Source organism: Protopterus annectens, chromosome 4.part1, assembly GCF_019279795.1.
Source record: "Protopterus annectens isolate FY-2018-M chromosome 4.part1, PAN1.0, whole genome shotgun sequence".
Taxonomy (NCBI): Eukaryota; Metazoa; Chordata; order Ceratodontiformes; family Protopteridae; genus Protopterus; species Protopterus annectens.
Genome location: NC_056734.1, coordinates 808148069 through 808173654, shown reverse-complemented (window position 1 = coordinate 808173654; position 25586 = coordinate 808148069). Strand labels below are relative to the sequence as shown.

Below are 25586 nucleotides of genomic sequence, written 5' to 3'. Positions count from 1 at the left end.
GTTATAAGGAAAGTAAATGGAAAATAAGTGGGATCATTAAAAGATCCATGGCTGCTTAATCTGCTTAAAACAATGTGTATGGCAACGGTATCTACAAAGCACTGCTCAAATTGGTGACTAAAATAGGTTGTCTGCTAGGAATTGTGAAGTACATTTGTAATTGTAATGCACAATAGTAAACGACAGTTATGATGGATATTGTATGTGAAATGCATATACATGGTAATGGAAATTCTTACCGTGATTTTTTTCATTTGCATTAATTTTTATTAGCTATGTCAAAAATTTATGTAATGAATAAATATTATTAAAAAAAAGAACTGGTTGAGTTCTTTTACTTTAAGGGGTTATTATACAGAAAATGGTCCCCCAAAGGGAGGGTGAAAAGGAGAAGTGATGCATCAGTTGGTAATCCCAAGGATCTGCCATCAGGCACTTTTTTTCAGGCCGTTTAGACTTAAAGAACACACAGAAAGGAGGCTTACACAAACTTCTTATTTGCCATTCATTGCAGACCAGGTGAGGAAGTGCTTCTAGTGTGACAAGGTAGGTGACAGTGCTATGGAAGTTCTAATGCCATTGCCTGGATAGATTTCACATGATGTCTGACTTAATGCATGGTGTACTAATCTCTGTCGGCATTGGCCTGTGTCAGTGCTAAACAGTCTCACCTTTATCATCTGAAGGAAGGTGTCTTCCATAGAAGAGTTAGGGGTGTGAGCTTAAAATAATGAGGTCAGCAGAAAGTATGGGGGTTGAGGCACCAGGAGAGTCTTAATTCACCTTGGAGTATCCAGCTGTGTAGTGGCATGTAAAAATGTAACTGAAAGGGAGCATTCTTCTAAAGATGTGACAGCTCATCAAAACATAATCAAGTTCTTCTAGTGAGTGTGTCAACTTGTAATATTTGACCCACAGCAATAGATGGAAGGGCACAGTCATATGTATAGAGTTGGAGCTAATTCCCTTTCTTTGTGAATGTTCCTGCATTTGGTATGTATTAGTAGCAGGGATGTGTGGGGGAACAGTATCCCCAGATGAGGTGCATGTGGGGCTTGCTTACCTGCAAAAAAGCTTACTTTACGAAATTTCCTAGCAGCCAGTGAAGAATTAGTCCTCTCAACAAGTTGGCTTGTTAGCAAGTTCAGCAGTTTTGGACAGATTCAATAGCTGTAACTCGGTGAGCCAGGGCTAAATGTGTTTGCTGTTAAGAATATGGATGAGATCAGAAAAAAGGTCTTTGTTCAATGTTAATAGAGTAAACAGTGTCAGTGAAGACTGAACTGTTTCAACCTTTTCTTTCCTCTGTATGGTTTGAGTAACTGGGTTACATCACTTTTAAGATGTATGCACCGTCCAGACTAGTATGCAGCCCTGTGCTGTTAACTGCTTTTGTGGGTATTCTACATATTGGATCCTGTGTCCCAGTGAATGTAGTACAGAAGTGATACCATGTCATGGTTCATGGATCTTGCATATTTTCTGCAGCAATTTTTGTATGCAATGGATCTCCATGACATTAGTGTCAAAGAAGTTGGTAATAGGGAAAAAAATATATAGTACCCTGAGTGTCAGCAGTGGAGACAGATGGGATCAGGAGGAGGCTGTATGCTGGTATTGCACATATCTGACAGCCTCGTCTGTTCTTTTAGCAGTCACAGAAGAGGTAGCTCTTCAAGATCTGAAGTACGTGGTGGAAGGGTGAGAGAGAATTTCCGTTCAGGCTCTGCTGATGATGGAGATGATGATGATGACTCTGAGCTTCTTGAGCAGGAGAGCAAGAGAGGAAGAGGACGGAATCGTGGCATGAGCAGAGGTACAGTATCTTACAGTACTGAAACATTGCATGTTTGACTTTTTTTTTAGATGTTTCTAATTCATTTATTCATATTAGTATTGGAATGTTATCCTGCATCTGGCCTTTGATTGCTTCAGGGCCATTTTATGGACATTTTTTTGCAATAGATGTACATGAAGCTGCTGACAGCCTCATCCATTGGCTTAGAGGCCAGGTCTGGATGTTTCTGTGACCTTTGCAGTGATTTGAAGTTGGTTTTGTCCTCAGTGTTGCAGCTAGCCTCAATTTAGATATTTCCTTCAAATTGTTCCAGACTTTCCTTGCTCTGCCCACATGTACTTTATTCTCTCTCTCTCTCTCTTTCGGAGTTTGTTTTAGGATGCCTGTCATCCTTTCCATAGGATAGCATCACCTTCCCTTGTACATCCATATTCTGTTCCCTCTTTTTGTTTTCTTTTTCTGCTTTACATATGTCCAGCTGTCTTAAATGTCTGCTTATATCTCAGTTGTTTTGCACTCCTGACCATTTAGTAATTCTGCGGTTGCTTCTCTTGTACCAGCTTAGCTTTCCTTTCTTATTGAAAGTACTAGGATGAATCACAGTAAGACAGATTTAGCCTTCCGCTGGTGTGTCAGACAGTGAAAAGATTACCTAATATTTGGAATCCAGCTTCCATGCTATATAGCATTGCATTCTCTTAAATGTTGCCCTCTGTAGTCATACTGCATGACTTTTTCACTTCAACATACTGGTAAGTATGACCTTAAGATTCTTTTATTTTTCTATCCAATTTTACACCATCCTGCCAGTAGAGAGAGAGAGTGTGTGTGTGTGTGTGTGTGTGTGTGTGTGTGTGTGTGTGTGTGTGTGTGTGTGTGTGTGTGTGTGTGTGTGTGTGTGTGTGTGTGTGTATTACACTCCACCACCAGAGTACATCTTGTACTTTATGGCCACAACCCTCTTCCAGCTCCTCAAACCGTTGTAGGCCATTGTAGAGACAGGCACCTTCGCTAGCAGCCACTGGGCCAGTTTTAATCAAATTACAAAAATGGATAAATCCCATTTCAGACCAACCAAACCACCAGAGACTAACCTATAATGTTATGTTGTCTTATTTTGCCTTCATTCTTTGCTGGTTGGGTTTGGAACCGAGAATCTGTTCAGACTCTGCCTATACTAAAGCTCGAGAGCTTCCACTGGCTCAAGGCAAATACCCTATCCCATTTTGCTTAGGGAGATTACCCAGATATCATTTGCTGCTAAACTAGATTGGGTGCTTCCTGTTGGGGTCCAGGCTAAGTGGAATTATTATTCTTATTATATTACTGTTTTTTGCTAAAATCTTTTACTGTGTTGTTGGATTCTTGTTTTCGTAGTCTATTAGATAACTTTTTTGACCATTGCAATATTTGAGCTGTTTTGTTGTTGGCCGTCAGCTTTTCACTAGGCCATTTGTCTCCCTGTCCCACTTATAACTCTTCTGTTAGATAGTTTCTTTCTGAGTCTAAAATTTGTTGTTTCTCCCCCTTCTTAACATAGTCCATTTTAGTTAGAGGGCTCATTCTCAGCCTGTTTAACTTAGAGGGCTTCCCTCCCTTTCCGACACGTTTTTTCTGGTAAGTTAGAGACTTCTCCTCTGACTAGAGGAGATTGTCGTTTACATTAGAGACTTCTCCAGTTTCCCCTACTTCTTTGTAGTCATTGTGGTTGTTGCCGTTCTTTTTATTTAAAAAAAAAAAAAAAAGTGTTGTTAGTTACCGTTCTGCAGTAGAGTTTTTGATAGTATGGGTTTATACTGTTAACAGCATGTCTAAAGATAATAAGGAAACAAAGCTTTCGGACTTTAAAAACTGCGGTAGATGTAGCCAAAATGTCCTTGACAGATGGACACACCAGCTGTGTGTACTGTTTAGGTGCTGTCCATCTGCAGGAGTCATGGTCTTTTTGCCATGCCTTTAGCTCCAGAGTTTTACAAGAGAGGAAAATTAAATTAATATTCAGGGGGTTGTTAAAAGTTCCTTTTTTTGAGGTGCTTAAAGGAAAACAAAGTTCCTTAAAATCTTCACAATCCCTTGGATCAGACAAGTCTTACAAAAGAGCTTCCTCATTGGCTCCAGCATCTGAGCCATTGAAGAAGCAGGCAAAAGATTCATCCACACACCCGAAGGCTTTCGGGTCCTTAAAAGCTCTCTCTTCGGCTCCACTAGCTATTTCGGAGCTGACAGGGAGTCATAGTCCAAGTCAATCCCCAGTTCTGGAACCAGTCTCCTCAGTACTGCAGTCTCCTATACTACAATCCATCAGATCCTCAAACCCATCCTCTCGGTCCTCCAGGAGTCTCTTGGCTGACTATGTGGAGCAGGTGGTCAAGAGTCTGTTAGGTGCCTTCCCTGGCCAAGATTCTCTCGAGCCCAGCCCAGAAGGATTTGGGCCCGACAACTGTCAATCCCCCTTCTTCCATTCCTCCTCCGACCCATGTTTTGGCTTTGGAGATGGACTGCTTGGATTGGATTGTAGTGAAACGGTCAGGGCCAAGACGTGCTGCAGGCTTTTTGGCCCAGAGTTCTGCGCCAATCTCCTTGGTGCCATCATCTATTAAGGGGTCTAGGGGCCAATGCTCCCCCGTCGGATCTGGGGAGGAGAGTTGGGTTAGACAGTTGTCTGATCCGAATCTACCTCTCGGGGCCTTGGCACAGGTGAGCTTGGCACATACATCGGCCTTGGGAGCAGTCTCCTGGTTCTTTCGAGCCATCTCCCCCGCCCCAGGCAAGGAGACCCAAAGTCCCAGGAACCCCTCGGAAGAGGACATGTAAGAGGAAACATCTAGACTCCCCCGAGGAGTCTATCACTTCAGACACGGACCTAGATGACTAGGAAGGGCCCCCACAGTCGCCCTCTGAGGATGCCTCCTTTGCAGACATCCTAGAAATCCTTAAGCAGAGAGGTGGCTGGAAGTCCATTAACCCTTCTGAGAATGAGTCCGTGTACCTGGAGGCTTTTGGGTCTCACCCCTCCACCTCATGGGGGACTCCACCTTTTGATCAACTCCAAAACGTAGTCAGTCGAAAGGTGTGGGGCTCTCTGGAATCTGTGGAACCTGTTCCGAGGAGGGCAAACAAAATTTATCACAGCATTGTCTGATAAGAAATTTCTCACATAAAGGTGTCCTGGTAGATGCTATGGTGGTGGCAGCAGCAGCCACCAAAAAGGAATTGTCTGAAACTTCCTCATCTGTCCATCTGCCGAATAAATAATGTCATGTGATGGACAGGTACAGAAAGCATATGTTTTCATCAGCAGCCTTTACCCTTAGGTTGCTGAACTATTTGACCCATTTTATTAGACTTCAGAGGGATCTCCTGAAGGAGTTAGGTGATACCCTCCAATATTCTACAACTGCTGGTGTTTCAGACAAGGTGACCTCTCAGCTTTCTACCTTAAATTCTATGGTAAACTCCTCCATGCGGCTTATTTGTTATGCACCCAATGGAGCGAGTAGGGCAGCAGATACAGAAAGCTCCCTAAGGAGGCATTCCTGGATGCGCTTATGCAAGTTTGCAGAGCCCTTCAAGTCTTCCTTTATCAGCGCTCCATTCGATGGCTCATCCGTGTTTGGGTTGAAAATGAAAGAGACTCTGACCAGGTGCGAGCAAGAGGGAAAGATTCTTTCTGCCATGGGAGTCTGTTTTTCCCTCCCTAGCAGTCCTTACCCCAAAGACCAGAAAGGGGGGGGGTGTGGTTCCGTAAGTCCCAGAGAGCCTTTCCGGATGCACATGGTGATTCTTCCCCCAGGGGCAGAGGGGGAAACCATAATGGAAGATGACCTCGCTGCAGAGGGTGGTCAGCAAAATCAGGGCAACAGGGATACATTCCTTGTTAGGCCCTTCCAGCGCTCCTGAAAGGAGGCCCATCTGTCCACCTCTGGAGGCAGTTGGGGGTCTCTTGTCACTGTACCCAAACACCTGGCTAAACATAAACGACAAATGGGTACAAATGATCATATCCATAGGCTACTGTATGCACTTTTCTTCTCCCCCTTTAGAAAAGAGGTCAGTCCCAGATATTCCACCCAATCAGAGGGACCAGGCAACCCTAGAAGTTCAAAGGTTTCTAGAAAAAGTAATCCAAAACGTCCCCGCAGACCAAATTGGATCTGGTACTTACTCAAGGTTCTTTTTATTTCCAAAAAAGACAGGGGACTGGAGGCCCATTTTGGATCTCAGCAGACTAAACAAGTTCATAAAAAAATCAAAGTTCCGGATGGTGATACTGCAGTTAATGCTCCCCTTTGTGGGGAAAGACAGTTGGATGTGTTCAGTAGATCTCCAGGATGCGTACTACCATATAAAGATGGACAGGCGATCCTGGAGTCACTTGCCCTTTTGGCTGGGAGCCAGTCATTACCAATTCCAAGCTCTGCCCTTTGGTCTCACTACAGCCCCAAGAGTGTTCATCAACTGCATGGCAGTAGTCACAGCTCACTTGAGATGTCTAGGATTCCGGGTGCTTCCAAACTTGGACGACTGTCTGCTAACCGCCACTAACGAGCATCTACTAACCAAAGCAAGAGACACCACCATCCACCTTTGCTCTCAACTAGGCATTACAATAAATTTCAAAAAGTTTGCCTTGTTGCCATCACAACATATTATATTTATAGGAGCAGACTTAAGAAGACACAGAAGGTACCCCAACCAGAAATCAGACCAGAAGAAGGGCTGTGAAGCTGCATCACTATTCCCCACCCTGTCACAAATATTTAAAGTCAATATTTTTGCTTTCTTTTAAAGGTCGATGACTTCCTTACACTTTTGTGAAGACCAGTGGTAGAGGAATTGCTTTTTCTTTGCCAGACTTTGTAAAATATTAAGAGTAACTTTATTTTGTGGGTCAAATATGAAATTCTACAAGTGTTCTTAAGGCTCTATGCTTAATGCCAAATCAGGATCTGTGTGAAGAAACCTGCCTTTGAAAAAATGTTTGTGATTTCTAGCTTTTTTACAGTTTTAAAGTGCTTGTCTTGTGTAGGTCACATGCTTTCTTTTGTTTTTATTGTGTTTTAAGATTTTATATGCTTGACACCTATTAGAGTGAAGGTAAAATAGTGGTACATACATACGCATACACACACACACACACACATATATATATATATATATATATATATATATATATATATATATATATACACATACATACACAAACACAAAGTTTGAATCTGTTAGAATCTTTTAAAAGATGATTATTTTCCCCTCACAGTCTGATGTTAAAATGTGTTTATGGTAACTTTTCAAGAGACGATTATTTTAAGTTCTGCCTCTCGTGTAAAATGTATCATTTATCAAGATGATATTGCTGGAGCCTTCCTGTGTCCTGACAGAGTGCTCTTCAAACTATCTGGAGATATACAGAGCTGAGTATATTTTTCTGGCACTTCAGAGTAGTGTGCTGGTAATTGTTGTTTTACTAATTTTATATCATTGCTGGCTGACTTCAGAGTTGTGCACTGTTATTTTTGCTTCACTGTATAGTTTTTCAGATCCCTGCTGAAGGTGTTGGTTTTCCCATATCCACCCTCCCTGTTTCTGTCTTGTTGTGTAAATTTGGAGGCTTTTGCAGTTGCCCGCCCCCACCGTAGATTTGATCTGGGACACTCCCCCCAGTCCCATCTCTTTACCTCATTCTACCTAATAGACACCTTTTGCACTTGTTTTTAGTCGTTTTTAATTTAATTGCATTTTTTAAACTGTTTGGTCTAACATTGCTACATACTCAAGTGTGCTAGCTTGCAGTGCATTTGAATTGTTTTTACTGCTGTTTAGCTACTTTTCTATATATATATATATATATATATATATATATATATATATATGTGTGTGTGTGTGTGTATATATATATATAATAAACGAAAAACACCACACTCCTGTAAGGATAGCCCCAATGAGATCCAACACTCTTTAATAGTCTTCCGATACAGCACAATCACATTAACGCTGACAAAATACAGTAAACATTTTTGTCGTAAACTTCATCAGAAAAGTGCAAACAAATGTAGTAAAACTCACAACATATATATATACACACACATACCAATTGAATGATTGTCCAATTAAGCCTTGAATGGTTAACATGATTATCCAAAAGAAAAAAGAAAGAAGAAAGAAAAAAGAACTTAGAAATAATTTTTAAAGGAAAGACAAACAATTTTAACAACCACAGCTTAGTAAGACCTAGTACTTTCAACCCGCCTCTACACCCCCAACTTAGAAACTTCGAGTTATTAGTAGAACAAGAGTTAAGGGCTGAGTTGAAACAAGATTTCGTACATCCTAATTTAAATAAACAGGAATACCAAATCCTCAAAGATCTAAGTAACAATGAGAACTTAAGGGTCATGAAGCCAGACAAAGGAGGGGGTGTTGTGTTGATGGAACACATTTTATATGAAGGAAAAATGATGGATATTCTGAATGATACAAACAAATATTCTAGAATATCCAAAAATGAAATCAACATAGCATACAGGAATATCCAAGTGTCCTTAAACAATTTACTCCTTGAAGGACTAATTGATATTAAAACTTACAAATATTTACATGTGGAGAAACCCAAAGTCCCTTCCATCTTTGGAATTGCCAAGGTGCACAAAAATATTAATGATCCACCTCTTAGAGCTATTGTATCAGCTGAAGGATCGGTTACAGCACCTCTAGCTAAGTATTTGGACGTCAAGGTTAAGGGACTGGTTTTGAACAACAAGAATATACTGAAAGATTCTTGGGACTTTCTGAGGAAACTACAAACAGAGTTATTTGATGATGGAATTTCCTTCGGTACCTTGGATGTGGTAGATTTATTTACCAGTATTCCTCATGATGTGGGACTTGAGTGGTTTGAGGAGATGTTGACTGATTACAAGGAAATTACCCATGATGAGTTTAGAACTACCCTGGTCTTGATGGAATTGGTACTGAAGAACAACTTCATATTTTTCCAGGGCGAATACTTTAAACAAGAAAAGGGAGTGGCCATGGGCGCACACTGCGCCCCTACATACACCAATATAGTTATGACCTACTGGGAAAACAAATTTTTGTTAAATTCCCCTTATTTACAGCTTTGGTCCTTATATGGGAGATTTTTGGACGATCTTTGTTTCCTTTGGAGAGGAAATCAAACCCAATTTGAAGAACTAGTAGAATTTTTGAAAGGAACAACTGATTTCCTCGACTTCACCCACAAATTTGATGACAAGGAACTTATTTACTTGGACGTCAACATACAGAAAAGTAATGGCCACTTTGTATCGAGAATTCATAGGAAGGATACTTTCTCTAATTCCTATCTACATTTCTCTAGTTCCCATCCATTACACCAGAAGAAAGGTGTTTTTAAAGGGGCAACTGGTTAGATCGTGTAGAATGACGTCTGATGATGAAACTTTTGCTAGGGAAGTTCACACATTGAAAAAGTTTTTTTTGAACAGAGGCTACCCAAGTGATTTAATTGATAGAATATCAAAAGAAGTAACTGTGGAAAGGGTGGGAAGATTTTCACCAATCCTTGGGAAAACTATGACTGATCTGAGTACAAATATCAATCCAAGAATGGACACAAGGAATTTCAATTCAGGTTTTGTGACCACCTACGACGGTCAATCCGGCACAGTTAGGAGAGTAATGAATAGAGAATGGACCAAATTCTCGAACATTTCAGATTTAAAACATACTTTTGATGACCCCTTAGTTCATATTTACCGTAAAGGTAAAACCATTAAAAATTTTCTAGAAAGTGGTTTCAACAGGTCCCACCGGGGGAAGTTTATTAAGGAAAAGAAAGGCTTGTACAAGTGTGGAAGATGCAAATACTGCACCTATTTGATTACTGGTAATACATACCACGTAGAGGCCAGACACAGGAACATTTCCTTAAACACATATGTAAATTGCAACACAAAGGGAATAGTTTATATAGCTACATGCAGGTTATGTTCGTCTTTTTATGTTGGCAAAAGTGAGAGACAACTAAAGCAGAGAATATACGAACATTTATATGAGATCAAAAACAAAAATGAGAAAAACGCACTATACAAACACAGCACAGTTTGTAAAACTAGTGGTTTTTCATTTTTTGTTCTAGAAGTTGTCCCACCAGATCCAAGGGGTGGTATGTGGGAGACAATGGTTGAATACAGAGAGTTATACTGGCAACTTACACTGGAAGCTAATAAATTACCAGGTCTCAATGATATGATCTCCCTTGCGCCAGTATTGAAACTGAGATCTGCAAAGCTATAATCAAGTTATTAACCAACTATCTCTCACTATGTCCTTCCTCTTTACATATTTTTATACATTTTTACATTTTTTATTCTAAAGTTTTTAATCAACTATTTATACAAAAATATTTATTAAAATTCTTTGATGCTTTATGTACAATTTTATACCTACTAGGTCATGGTTATGGAATCTACGTCATTACCTTCCTGTTTAAATACCACTTGTCTTACTGTGATACTATTCAACTTTAATTATCAGTTAGAATTGAGCTTTGTACCTAGTTTCACTTAGGGCTCTGACACTGGTTTTTAATTTACTCTTGTAGCCACTAGATGGTGCTAGTAGCACAATATTCACCCTGAATTTTAATTTCATATATACTCAACATTTTAGATGTTTGTAAAGTTCATATAAAAGTCTTATCTTTTATTATATTACACTATATATCACATATTTTATTATGATTTTAATATGGCTCACAGTAGTTTGACATCAACTATTTCATTTATCCAGATATAATCCTTTTTCTTTATTTTACTACAATATTTTAGTTTAAAATGAGGATAATCATGTTAACCATTCAAGGCTTAATTGGACAATCATTCAATTGGTATGTGTGTGTATATATATGTTGTGAGTTTTACTACATTTGTTTGCACTTTTCTGATGAAGTTTACGACGAAAACGTTTACTGTATTTTGTCAGCGTTAATGTGATTGTGCTGTATCGGAAGACTATTAAAGAGTGTTGGATCTCATTGGGGCTATCCTTACAGGCGTGTGGTGTTTTTCGTTTATTGGTTTTCATTGCACCGCTACCCTTTTTGTGTTTCCAATATATATGTGTATATATATATATATATATATATATATATATATATATATATATATATATATATATAAATACCTTTCCTGTAAGTAGTGTAGTCCACATTCGGATTTGCTGTATCCAGCACTGTATGTAAGCTTCTGAGCCCCCACCCCAAGCTTTCTGTGTTGGAGGGAAGCCTTCTAGCTTATTAGTGGGAGTGGTAAGCACTAGGTAACCTATCTACCACAGAAGGAGTGGTTCTGGCCCAGAAAATGTAGTTATTGGCAGTTTGGGCAGTTTTTCCGTCTCTCTCAACTTTCTGATTTAAAAGCCCGCATTTGCACTTGATGTTCTTCATTCCACATTGCTGCAGTCCTAACTATTGGGTAGTCCGCTGTCCAGTCGGCCCGAATACCAAAGTATATGGCTGACGTCGGTCAGGGCGCATTAGACTGACGTCAGTACGTCAGGGTACTAATGCGCATGACCGACGCCATATCCTCAGTCTTTTTTGCCGCATGGTCCGATGCAGAAGCAATTTTGTGAGTGCAGGTTGGCGTTCTGAAAGTTTCTGAAGTCAGAGTTTCAGACCGAATCAAAGTTGGCTAAGTACCCCGTTGGGGAATATTTTGGTTTTTTCTTGCCTCAGTATTTAACCGGATGTCAGAAAAAGTGAATAACTGTATTTCTTGTGGGAAACAGATACCTCATAGGGATTACCATACTTTGTGTATACCTTGTTTAGGGCCTGAGCACGACGTTGTTGGATGCCGCTCTTGTGCTAGATTTAACAAACGCACTATTAAGAGAAGGTTAGACTGTGCCAGGTTAGTTTTGGGAAGCGTTGTAATTATAAAATGCCGTCGGATGCTCCGACGCCGCTTCGCCAAAAAGCGCAAGGACAAAGCAGCAAAACCTAGAGTTGAAGAACCGACAGTCCCGGACGTCGGTTCTCTAGACGGCTCAGTGGAGCCGGAGGTTCTGCCAGGAGTTTCTTTGGAGTCTCAGGGAGAGACTTTACTGTTACAAGATGTGTCCTCTCAGGAAGTAGGCCAGGCTGAGGGGCTTCTCAGGTGGCTGTTCTTCCCTCTCTTCCTAAGGTGGTTAGGGCCTCCCCTTCTGTTTCCAAGGCTTCTTTGAGAGGCAGGCCAAGTTTAGCTTCAGTGGGGGTTTCTCCTAGTGCTTCAGGGTCTTTGCCTAAGAAACATATGCTTAAAATGGCAGAGGATTTAATTACTATGATTAGGGGTTCTATGCCCCCTCCTGATAAGAGGCCTAGGGTGGAACCTGAGTTTGAGAGTTTTGAGCAATGTTCGGAGGCTTCTGAGTCTTCGGCTGAAGACTTGCAGGAGTATCCTCCTTATTCTGATTCTGATGTGGATGATTCTACTCCTTCAGCTTCTCCTCCTGAGGATTTTTCTTTTTCAGAGACTCTGCATTCCATGAGGGAGCATTTTAAATGGGAAGGTCAAGATTTCTCTGACTCCAGGAAGAGGCTTAGGGAATTCTTGTTTTTACCCCAGCATAGGCCTTTAGCTATACCTCCTGTTCTGAATGTGGTGGAAGATGTTTTTGCAGAGGCTTCCCTGAATCCAGATTCTTTGCCTCCTGCTTCAGTTAAACCGGATAGGTACTATAGGGTGCCTGAAGCTCATAAGTATCTTTTTAAGAGTCCTAGGGCAGACCCGGAAACTGTCTCTCAGGGGCCTAAAGGTGTGAAGGCCTCTTGTTAAAAATCCTGTTCCTCCTGATAAAGAGGCAAGGGCTTTGGATAGATGGGGAAAGAAAGTGTATACTTCTTCCACTTTAGCCATGAGGGCGTTGAATTGTCAGTTTCACATGTTAAAATATCAGAATTATCTCCTTTCACAATTGAAATCTAAGGTGGATGCTCTGGCAGAAGGTATTGAATGTAAAGAGTTGCAGGATTTAGTTCATGTGTCTGAACAGGTGGGTAAACATTCCCTGCAGTGTGGTTTTGATGCTGTGCAGGCCTCCTCGAGGGTGGCTGCCACTGGTTCTGTTCTTCGTAGGCACGCCTGGTTGAGGGATCAGAATTTAGCTGAGCATGTTAAAACAAGGATTGTGGATGCTCCTTTACAGTCTGATGTGTTGTTTGGTGCGCCTGTGGAAGCAGTTTTAAAGAAAATGGAGGACAAGGCTAAGTCTATGCAAACTGTTAAGGATTTTTTGCAGGTTCAACCTCCGAAGTTTAGTAGAAATTGGCCTACTAAGGGATGGACTTATCCTGCTTATGATTCTCAGTCTAGGGGTAGGTCTAGACGTGGTAGGGGCAGAGCTCAAGGTTCTTTTAGGCCTAGGACAGGGAGTTCCCCTGCTCAGACTTCTGGTGAGGGCAGGGGTCAGTCCTTTCGTAAACAGACCCAATGACCTGCCTTTTCAGCTGCCAGTACATTCTCGCCTGGCAGCACCTTTGGGAGGAAGGCTGTCTCTTTTCAAAGAAAATTGGGATTTAATTACCCAAGACAGATGGGTTCTGGATATCATTCACCACGGTTACAGGTTTTGTTTCCATACCTTGCCTCCTTTCAAAGGCATGCCAGACATTCCTCCTCTACAAAGAACAGAGGCTCACAAGCAAATTTCTCTGTTGCTCCAAATAGGGGCCATTCTGCCAGTTCCTGTGCCAGAAAGGGGCCTAGGATTTTATTCTCGCCTGTTCCTAGTACCGAAGAAGGGGAACACGTGGAGACCAATTTTGGATTTATCTATCCTCAACACTTATCTGGACATTCCCAAGTTCAAAATGTTGACGTTACAACAGCTTTTACCTCTGCTGGGCAAAGATCACTGGATGGTAACTTCAGATCTCAAGGAAGCTTACCTTCATGTGCCTATAAGACTAAGTTGCAGGAAGTATCTGCGTTTCGAGCTGGAAATTCTCATTATCAGTTCTCTGCATTGCCCTTTGGCTTATCTACTGCCCAGAGTATTCACAAAGGTTCTGGCTCCAGTGATAGCTTACTTCAGGCTAAAAGGAATTCAAATCTATCCTTACTTGGACGACTGCCTGATTCTGGCTCAAGAAAAGGAAGACCTTCTACAGCATTTGGAATATGTGATAGCAGTGCTAAGATGCCTAGGGTATTCTGTGAACGAAATAAAGTCCAGTCTAGTACCCTCTCAAGACATGTGCTTTCTGGGTGTGAGACTGAATACAGCAGCCCAGATGGCCTTTTTAACCCCGGACAAACAAAAGAATCTTTCCAGTTACTTCCATCAACTATCTCTTCAGTCCGGGCTGACTGCAAGGACAGTCCTTCAAGCCTTAGGGTTCATGGCATCTTGTATTCTGGTGCTTCCCAATGCCAAACTGCATATGAGGAAGCTGCAATGGTATCTCAAAATGTATGGACACAGCACTGCCAGGATTTGGACACTGTCATTCAAATAATACCTTGCATTCAAAAGGAATTTTTGTGGTGGGCTCAGGAATGTCACCTAAACAAGGGACTCTCTGTGACCCGGCCAGAGGCGAGTCAGATTCTAACGACAGATGCCTCAGACATTGCTTGGGGAGCTCATCTAAATGGAAAGTGGATACAAGACAAGTGGCCTGCCAGACTACAGCATCTACATATCAACATGAAAGAGATGTTAGCAGTCCAGTTTGCATTAATGGCTTTCAAGGAGTTACTTCTTCCAGGGCAGGTGTTGATTCTAACAGACAACACAACTGTCATGTGGTACATCAACAAACAAGGGGAACACATTCTTACCCATTGTGCAGGCAAGCAATGATTTTATGGGAGACTGCTCAGCTTGCAACTAACTCTTCAGGCAAGGTTTCTGCCGAGCACAGAACTCCTTAGCAGATGTGTTAAGCAGACAAATCATGGATCCCCACAGTGGAAACTGGATCTTCATGTATTTCAAAATTGACAGTGTCATGGGGAACTCCAGACATAGATCTGTTCGCTTCTCCACTAAACCACCAGCTGCCAAAGTTTTGCACAAAGAGGTTTCATCACACAGCTTGGAAAGTGGATGCTCTTTCTTTCAGTTGGAAAGATCTTCATGTGTATGCTTTTCCACCTCTGCCTCTTCTCCCAAAGGTGCTTCTAAAGGTCAGACAAGACATGCCAAGGATGATTTTAATAGCTCCAGATTGGCCTCGGCAGCACTGGTACCCATTACTGAGGAGTCTGGTAAGGAAGCCTCCATGGCCTTTACCCTTGATTCCACACCTGTTGTCTCAGAGGGACGGTAATCTGCTCAATGTCAAGCTTCACTCTCTTCATCTAACAGCCTGGCATATTCTGTTTTGAAGGACAGTAGGTCTCAACTTCCTCAACGAGTTTTAAATGTGATTATGGAAGCCAGAAGACCTAGTACAAGGAAAGTGTACGCAGAAAAATGGAAGAGATTTTTATTTTGGACTGCAGCAAAGAATTTGGAGATTTCTGAGCCTAATTTGAGTGTGGCTCTTCAATATCTTACTGAGTTATTGGACAAAGGTTTGTCTTTCTCTTCCATTAAGATTCATGCTGCAGCAATTTCAGCTCACTATGATTGTGACCCACCATTGTTTTCACATCCTTTGTTCAAGCAATTTCTTAGAGGGGCAAAGAATATAAGACCCCCACGTAGAGCTCCTACTCCTGCTTGGGATCTCAATTTTGTGTTGGAGAAACTTACTCTACAACCTTTTGAGCCTCATGGCTACTGCTGAACTGAAATACTTGTCATGGAAGACTGCTTTTTTGTTGGCCATTACTTCTGCAAGAAGGGTTTCTGAGTTGCAGGCCCTTATGGCGGTTGAGCCTTTTTTGATTTTTCATAAGGATAGGGTATCATTACGTACTAATCCTTCCTTTATGCCTAAGGTGGTTTCTAGTGTGGCTTTAAACCAAACTATTCATTTGCCTACTTTTTATGCAGATCCTCAAAATAAAGGGGAAAAGATTTTGCATACTTTAGATGTACACAGGCAATTGCGTTATTATTTAAGCAGGACTAAGGATTTTAGGCAGTCTCAGCAGTTGTTGGTTTCTTTTGCTTTGAGTTCGCAGGGCAAGCCTGTGTCAAAACAAACTATTTCTAGGTGGATTGGGTTTTGCATTGCATTTTGTTATTCCCATCATGGCAAGGAGATTCCAGCTGGGATAAGGCCTCATTCCACTAGGGCTACTGCCACTTCAACAGCATTTCTAAGGGGGGTGGCAACTAAGGATATTTTGGAGGCAGCTACTTGGAGTTCAGTGCATACTTTCTCTAAGCATTATCACCTTCCTCTCTACTCTAAGTCTAGGGCTGGGTTTGCCACAGCTATTTTGCAAGGCATATTGTCAGCTCCTGCTTCTTTATGATTTGCCAGCCTCCCTTACCTCTGCTTTGGGATTCTACCCAATAGTTAGGACTGCAGCAATGTGGAATGAAGAACATAGTACAGTTTTGTACCTACCATAAATGTAGATGTTCGAGGATCCACATTGCTGCAGTCCAATTTACCCTCCCTCCTTCCCCTCTGTGTTTAGGGGTGGTTGTGTAGGTGAGGTTATATGCTGGTAATTTTGTATACATTGTACATATTTTTGGTGCAGGTATATTTGGCCTTGTCTTTTTAGGGTCTTCTGACATCTGGGGCAAGAAAAGACTGAGGATATGGCGTCGGTCATGCGCATTAGTACCCTGACGTACTGACGTCAGTCTAATGCGCCCTGACCGACGTCAGCCATATACTTTGGTATTCGGGCCGACTGGACAGCGGACTACCCAATAGTTAGGACTGCAGCAATGTGGATCCTCGAACATCTACATTTATGGTAGGTACAAAACTGTACTTTTCCCCACTTTCCTGTAACTAGTTTAGTCCAGATACAGATTCTTAGTTTTACACTTGAATTTGCTTATTCGTGATCAGCACTTACTCAGAACTTGTAAGTACAAAATAACCTACCAATTACTATAGCACTCAACCTTCCTCATTACCTAGAGGAAAACAGTTTTGGTACTTACTTTCCTCACTTGCTTAGAGAAAAACAGCTCTTGTACTCACTTTCCTCAGTTATCTAGAGGAAAATATTTTTTTTATTCAGGCATGTCCAAGGGTCAGCTCCCAGTGTTCTCTCCTGTCTTTCTGATGAATCTGGGCATCTTGGGGCAATGTAGAAATTGCCTCATGTACACGGACAACCCTCTCCTAGTACCACCCAACACTACAACCTGTGAGAGATGCACTTATCTAGCTAAACTGGAGGTAAAGCTCTCTCCAATCAAGACTGAACTTGACAGTCAAGAGGAGAAGGTAAACACTTGCACCACACCACACTCATCACATAGTCTCACTAAGTCTACACCACCAAAATCCACACTTAGAAACACAAAAACATTCACAGAGGCTCTCAATAATAATCTGCTCAAGCAACAGAGACCTTCAAAGCAGAAATGCAAGCAACCTCCAGCCCCCAACACAACCCAAATGACACATAGCCCGCAGACTCAGTGTGCCACTCAACCACAGCCAATAAGGCAAAACAACGTAGCCAACACACTAGTCATAGGTGACTGTATAGTCGGGCACACTGATCTCCGACTCACCAGGCTAAACAAGGAGAAGGTTACTGTCAGCTGCCTGTCAGGTGCCAGGATCCGCCACATAACCCACGCACTCAGGTCACTCCACAACAAGTACAAATATGACTCTGTCATTGTCCATGTTGGTATGAACGACCTGAGACGTACCTCCCAGGACTACATGAAAAGAGACATGGAAGAGCTCTCTGATCTTGTAGCCCAGGCAGGTATGACCGTAGCCCTGAGTAGCATTCTGCCATCACCCTGAATGATGCCGCAGTACAAGGACAAAATGATTGACTTCAACAATTGTCTAAGCTTCTGGTGCCATTCTAAAGGGATCCAGTATCTGTCTGCCTGGGATGACATGGTCGACAGACCACGATGCTTTGCCAGAGATGGCCTGCACCTGTCACCCCTGGGATTCCGGATACTGGCTAAGGTTCTTGCCGCCCCTATAGTGCCTTTTTTAGGCAAGGTTCAAATGACAAATTCACCACCATAACAGGAACAGGCAAGCAAAAACTGAGGGGGATGCTACTCAATGCTAGAAGTCTAAATCTCAAAATGCACTCACTCGAGGCATTCCTTAAAATGGACAACATCGATATCTGTGCAGTGACTGAGACCTGGTTCAAGGCTCCAGAGAGCACCCCCTGCACTACCAGGCTATAACTCATACCACACTTTTCAGCCATGTAACCTGGACCGGAACACCAAAGGTGGAGGTGTGTCCATATTCATTAAGGATATCCACACCTCCAGGCTAGTTGCTCAGCATAATGCAGCCGAGGTTATCAAAGTGCAACTAACTCTGGGCAAAACTGCAGTCCAAATTGTAGCTTGCTGCTAATCACCCACCATGCCCCAGGATTCCCACTCCTCTTTTCTTGATGTACCGAAAAATATTAGGGTTCAATCCAAACACCCTAATAATGGGCGATTTCAACTACCCCACCATTAACTGGGAAAACTACTCATGTACCAACTCCTTCGCTCAATGCTTTCTGGAATTCATAAACTCCAGTGCCCTGGATCAACTTATCCACACCCTCACCAGGGGCAACAATATCCTAGATCTAGTCATTACCAACATGAGTGATTGGTGTTCCACACCTGAAGTCAACGCTTTATTGGTCCGATCCGACCATAAGCTAATTACCCTAGATATCCACATCCTGACCCCCCCCCCATTAAGGAAACCATGGTAAAAAATTTCTCCAAAGCCAACTTTGACACCCATGCAGATGGACAATACAGTTATGACTACTGAATCCTACACAATTGCATTTTATAAGCACTTACATGAGTGCATGGATTGTGCTATCCCAAACAGAACCAAGATGCTATCCTCCAAAAAAAGGAAGCCAATCTGGTGGTCCCCTACTATAAACATTGTACAACAGAAGGAAAAAACTGTTGCAAAAGAGAGAAAAATCCTATGAGTGGAGGAGCTCCCTGGTCAGCCTCAGTAAGAAGCTGCGATCCCTGATAAAATCCTCCAAAGCTAGTTACGAAAACAAAATCGCCACTAATTCTAAAGACAACCACAAAGCATTCTGTAGCTATGTCAGGAATCTCAATGGCAACACTCAGATCTGCTCTGAGTTACAGCACAATTGCACTAAATATAGAGACCCAACTGATATTGCCAACATCCTGGCAGATAGGTTCAGTGCTAACTTTACCCCCCCTTCACCCCCTAAAGAGCCCATCTCTATACCAGAAGAATGTAAAGTTCCTGTAATCACGGCTGCACAGGTAAAAACCACACTCTCCAAAGCCAAGAACACAGCATCCATGGGACCAGACAACATCCCAGGCTGTCTTCTGCATGAACTACAGAACGAACTGGCACCCCACCTAAGTACCATGTTCAATCATAGCCTCACCTCCAGCTTTGTGCCTGCTGAATGTCGCACAGCGACTGTTATCCCACTCGACAAGGGGGGAGCCACCACGGACCCCAGGAACTATCGCCCCATTAGCCTGACGAGCCTGGTCTGCAAGGCTATGACACGTATCATCATGGAACTTGTAAACAAAGACATTGGTAATCTCCAAACTCTGGACCCCACCCAGTTCGGGTTTGTAAAAGGCAGATCATGTCTCCTAAACCTGATAGACGACTTTGAAGCAGTCACCAAAGCCGTAGACAAGGGTAAAGTGGTTCACACAGTCTATCTAGATTTTGCCAAGGCTTTCGACACCATCCCCCACTCTGGAATTATAGATAAACTCACTAAACTAGGTATAAATCCCCATGTCACAAGATGGGTTGCCAACTGGCTCACTGACAGAACCCACACTGTGCAAGTAGCAGACTCCAAATCCAACTTCAGACCAGTGACAAGTGGAGTACCACAGGGTTCAGTCCTTGGTCCTCTCCTGTTTGGTATCTACTTCTCTGAAGTACAGGCTAACACAGAAGGTCTTTGGCTAACGAAGTTCACAGATGACTGCAAACTAAGAGCCGTAATCGAAACTCCTAATGATGTGGACATCCTACAAAAGGGCCTCACTGAGACAGATGCCTGGTGTCAAAGCCATGGCCTCAAGCTCAGTGCCGTAAAGTGCATTGTCATTCCCTTTGGTAAAAACTCTGTACCCATGAACTACAACATAGGCAGTAGTATACTTAACACCGAAAGAGTGATAAGAGACCTTGGGACACAGGTGAACAGTAGTATCTCCTTTGATAATCACATTGCCACAGTAGTCAGGAAGTCCTTCTACGTGGCATGCCTTATCACAAAAGGTTTCTCATCCAGAAAAAAAGAGGTCATTGTTCCCCTCTACTCATCACTCATTAGACCCATTATAGAGTACAACGCCCCTTTTGGTATGTACCTCACAAGACATCTACAATAACTGGAAAGGCTGCAAAAATACCTCACAAAGAGGATTACCGGCCTCAAACAGATGCCCTATGCATACAGTCTCAAAAAACTCCAGCTTTACTCCGTCGCATATTGCCTACTCAGAGGTGATCTCTGCCTAACATACAAAGCTATGTTAAACCCAGAGCTGTTGGACATGCTCCACTTAAAGAAATCCCAATCCCTCCGAGCTACACGCTCTAGGGACCTAAACCTTGTCACCACAATAAATAGAACATGCCGGAGGGATAGATTTCTGTCCCAGAGACATCCCATATTCTGGAATAAACTACCTATCTATATCAAACAAAGCTCCTCATTAGCACTCTTCAATTAAAATCTTGATGATTGGATGGGAAATAGGAAATTCACCCCAGGGATCACCTCTGTAGCTCTGCTCGACAGTGGCAGAGGAAAATAATTTTCTTGGGTGCAAAAGCCAGGGTACCTTTTTGGCTGGGCTTGTATAGGCCCCAGGGCCGATAGCCTAGTACCTACCTATGAACCTATGGAGCTCCACCGATCCGGGAAATTATAGACCCATCAGCTTAACTAGCCTGATTTGCAAGACCATGGAACAGATTATCATGGATCCCATTAACAAGAGCATTGGCAACCTCCAAAAACTCAACCCCACACAGTTTGTCTTTGTCAAGGGGAGGCCATGTCTGTTAAATCTGGTCGACTTCTTTGAGACGGTCATCAAAGCCATGGATGAGGGGAAGACTGTGTCCACCGCTTACCTTGACCTGGCTAAAGCCTTTGACACTATTCCCCACTCGAGCATAATAGATAAACTCTCTCAACTAGGCATCAGTCCATATGTTACCAGATGAGTAGTAAACTGGCTCACTGATAGAACTCACCTAATCAAAATAGAGGAAGCCACCTCAAGCAGTAGACCCGTAACGAGCAGTGAACCCCAGGGATCAGTCGTGGGGCCTTTGTTATTCAGGATATACTTCTCTGAGGTAAAGGCCAAAACCAGTGGGCTATGGCTGACCAGTGCAGATGACTGCAAGCTGGGCATCGTCATTAATTTCCCCAAGTGATGTGGACGTCCTCCAAGAGGGACTTACCCAAACAAATGACTGGTGCCTGAAACATGGCCTCAAGCTGAATGCCAAAAAATGCATCATCATCATCCACTGTTGGGAGAGTGACGTCCCCACATATCACATTAATAACAATGTCCTAAGCACGCAATCAGTCGTGAGGGATTTGGGCACCCAGGTTGACACCAACCTGACCTTTGACCACCATGTTGCTTCCATTGTATGGAAAGCTTTCTACATGGCCCACCTCATAAGTAAGGGTATCTCATCCAGGGGCAAGGAGGTTATAACATCCCTATATTTTTTCCTTATAAGGTCATTTATTGAGTACAGCACCCTCTTCGGCATGTACCTCACAAAAGACTTGCACCATCTGGAGAGATCACAGAGGTTCCTCACGAGGAGAATCCAGGGCCTCAAACATCGACCCTACACAGATCGACTAAAAGCCCTGTCTCTCTACTCAGTTTCATACAGACTCCTCAGAGGTGACCTCTGTCTGGCATACAAAGCAATCTCAGACCCCACCCTGATGGAACTGCTGCATATCTGCAAGTCAAGCTCCACTCAAGCAATCCTCACGTGAGACCTAATCCTGGTCTGTGACATCATCAGGACTTGTTGGCAGGACAGATTTGTGTCCCAGAGACTCCCCTATCTGTGGAATAGACTTCATCTCCATGTCAAGCAGACTACCTCATTTTCCCTTTTTAAGTGCAACCTGGATAACTGGATGGGAAACAGAAAATACACCCCTGAGATTCCATCTGTGTCCCTGCTGGACAGGGGCATTGGGTGCTGACTTGTCATAACATGGGCAAAAATCTTGGCTAGGCTTACAAGTGCCTCAGGGGCAATAGCCTAGTAACTTTCTATGATCATTTGTATTGAAGTACAGAATTATTAAAGTAAGGTACTTCGAAAAATGCAAGTGTTTTCTCAGTTCCCCTTCAAAACATCTAAAACCCATAACATCTAAAACCCAATACATCGAATTTCATAACATCTCAAATGTGCATCACAGTATCGAACACTACATAGAATGACACCAAACTAAGAAACGCACTTTTTTCTACGTTTCTGCTGGGGAGCAAGCCCCCATGCACCGCCAATGTGGGGGCTCTGCACCCAAACATCCACTTAAATTAAATATACCAACTCCGAGATCACACTACAGTGGGAAAAAGTTAATTTCCTAACCCCACTTATCACAATCACCATAAAGAATGTACACAATGTCTGTTATCACTTACCTGTATGGCCTAAAAGGCATATACGGAGTGGCAGAATAAACACTATATAAGTAATATAAATTCCTACACTATATAAATAACTATAGAAATAAAAACTACATCTCATAATTATACCACAAGATTAACAGATTATAACATTTACACTTTTGATGATACACTATTACATATTATACATTTTAGATGTTATGAAATTTGATATTATAGGTTTTAGATGTTATGAATTTTAGATGTTATGGTCTCGACATTTTGATTTTAGATGTTTTGAAGGGGAACCATTGTCTCAGAAGGTAAGCCCCCACATGAGGATTCCTCCCACTCCCCTGATAACTTAAATATAAAACTCTGAGTTTACATAATACCAGAGAAAAGGGAAAATTGCCACATTTCCTTCCAGCATTTACTGATCTAGCTGAAATCTTACCAGTCTATGCACTCTTTTTTGAACAATATTTAATTCAATAAGTTTGTTTGAGAGAATACGTTCAAAAAGAATGCATTTGACCTCCTTTGTTTTAACATTGGCAAGTGATTGTGATGGAATGAATTTAAGTGACAAGTTGGAGTAACACATTTTTGAGAATAAAACTGCACCTGCAGTTGATGTAACATTTTGGGGCATTTCTCAAGTAATATGATAAGACTTTTTCCGTCTGGAGCCAAATCTTAACTACAAAAACTTCAAGATTCAAACATTTGGCTCCAGTTCAGAGCATAAAAAGAACTTTTAACTAAGTTAAATAACTAAAAATAAAAGGGTTAATGAGTATAAGACTAAAGAAGTGTATTTTGTGACAAGATGTGCCCCATTTGTAGAGGGTGTAATTAAATTTTTAAGGAAACATTGGAATATAATGATGGCTGATGAAATTTTGGGTAAAATATTGCACTGTATTTTAAAGGTGGCTTTTAGAAATTATCCCAACCTAATGAATAGATTGGTGCATACAGATATTAGATAGTGTATTGGAAATGAAACTTGTAAAGGCTGTAGTACTTATAGTATTTGTTAATATAGAGATGAAGCATCTAGCCATTTACTAAATGGAGTTAAATGTTTCCCAGGTAGTTTCTAACTGCTGTGTTAAGGCGGTAGTGCGTATTGTTAAAATACTTCTCCAATAGATACTGTATAGGTCAAGCCATTTGTCCAGTTCAGGATGTGTTTTGGTGCATCTTGGGGATATTAATAGGTCCTGAAAAAGCCCTGTTGCCTTACAGTTTGAAAAGGAACATGCCTCAGATGTTGTTGATTTAAAATACTTAATTTATAGCTGTTATAATGATTATTTATATATTAATTTATCAGAGGTATTGTTGCAAAAAGAAGCCTGGTGTATTTTTAAATATGATAGTTTTCATAAAGGACTTTTTGAATTATTGATGACTTCCAAGATGGCTCCACACTGATCAACAATTTAATTTTGGGTCTATATTACATCGTCAAACTCGCAGGAGTTCGAACGATGTAATATCGAACCATGAATTTTGAAACCCAAGAATTACAAAAACACAGAACAGCGATTTCTCTTTTTTTCCCCCCCAGGGGGAAAAAAATCGCTGTTCTTCCGGTAAAAAAAAAAAAAAAAAGCTTCCACTTTAAACTTAAACTAATGTAAGGGGTTTCAGCCCCCTACACACACACCCCAACATGGGGGGCTGTGCCTCGCACACCTCTCCTGCTTAAATATACCAACTCCGAGATCGCAACACAGTGGAGGAAATAAAGCCCTGAAAATGGCCCACCGATTTTTTTTCCCTGGGAAAAAAATCAGTGTGCCTTGGCTTCCCTATTTTCGTATTTCGAACATTTGGGTTCGATATTACAATGTTTGGACTCCTGTGAGTTCAACGTACTATAGACCCCTTAATTTAACCTCTCCCAGTGTGAAAAAGGAAGCTGTGAAATAAGAACTAGTAATTTTGGAACCAACTCTCTAAAATTCTTACATACTCTATGCTGATATTTTAGCTCTTATCTCATACTATCTTGTTACTTTTTCAGGTGTCTCTCTTCTGCTTCACTATGCTCCATCCTCATTCCCCAAACACAATGCTTGCATCCCCCACTATCTTCTTTGCCTAGCTAGTATCCAACCTAGCTAACTTATCTCTCTTGTTCTCAATGACATATACATTAAAATGATATTCTCCACTTACTCTTAACCCACACCCTCCATTATCTCCCTCTGTACACTGTTACCCCCCCCCCCACAACCCTCCTATCAGCTCTTCCTTCAGCTATTACACTTTCTTCCCTCTGCTATTACACTCCCTCAATTTCAATAATCCTGATCTGAAACCAACTCTGTAAAACTCTAAAACTAACTGTAAAGCTATTACTCTATACAAAATAAGCCTATTATGTGTATTTCTGAACGTAGCCAGGTACTACTACTGCTAAACTGCTAATTGATTCATCGACCATACCAAACAAGTAAATTTCTGTTAGAAGATATTTATCTGTATCTGTATAGAAATCAGTATGTATAATTACCTGTCAGTTGTTAAATGTTTTATGTATTTTTAAGTGGAGCTTTTCTCCCAGGACCTCTGCCGAAAATGGGTTTCTGACCCAGTTGGTCTTCCCCGGTCAGCAAATGTCAATAAATATATTTTCCCTGCTTGTGTAAAATTCAGTTACTGGCTAGTAAATACACTGTCTGGATACCAGCAAAGAAAAAATTGAGAACCTGAAAGAAAATCCATTAGAAAAGGTAAAAAGAAACCGCTGACTGGAAAGAATCCTGCAGCCGTTCAGCAAAAAAACAGTTAAATAATTTCAGCTTTGGTTCTAGAGATGGTATCGAGTAATTTAGAGGAAAAGATAAATCAAATGTACTTGGATTGGTAGTGATTAAAATAAATGAAGCATTGAAAGAGTATATTAATTCAATAAAATCCTGGAAAAATAGAAGAAGCTTTAAGTAGCTATTCAGATGAACTGATAAAACTGCAAAAATCAGAGGTGTAAATG

General features: G+C 41.6%; 1 protein-coding gene across 3 annotated transcripts in view; it reads left to right on the top strand.

Annotated features, from left to right (window-relative positions):
* The window catches only part of WDR33 (WD repeat domain 33), a gene marked incomplete at its 5' end in the record, with an annotated part of 1521229 nt that overhangs the window by 1359122 nt on the left and 136521 nt on the right, over positions 1–25586 (top strand). For 2 of the 3 annotated variants that reach the window (XM_044070566.1, XM_044070564.1), the window contains 1 exon segment: positions 1653–1816. In XM_044070566.1, coding sequence (XP_043926501.1) covers positions 1653–1816 — 164 coding nt within the window. 3 annotated transcript variants of the gene reach the window in all.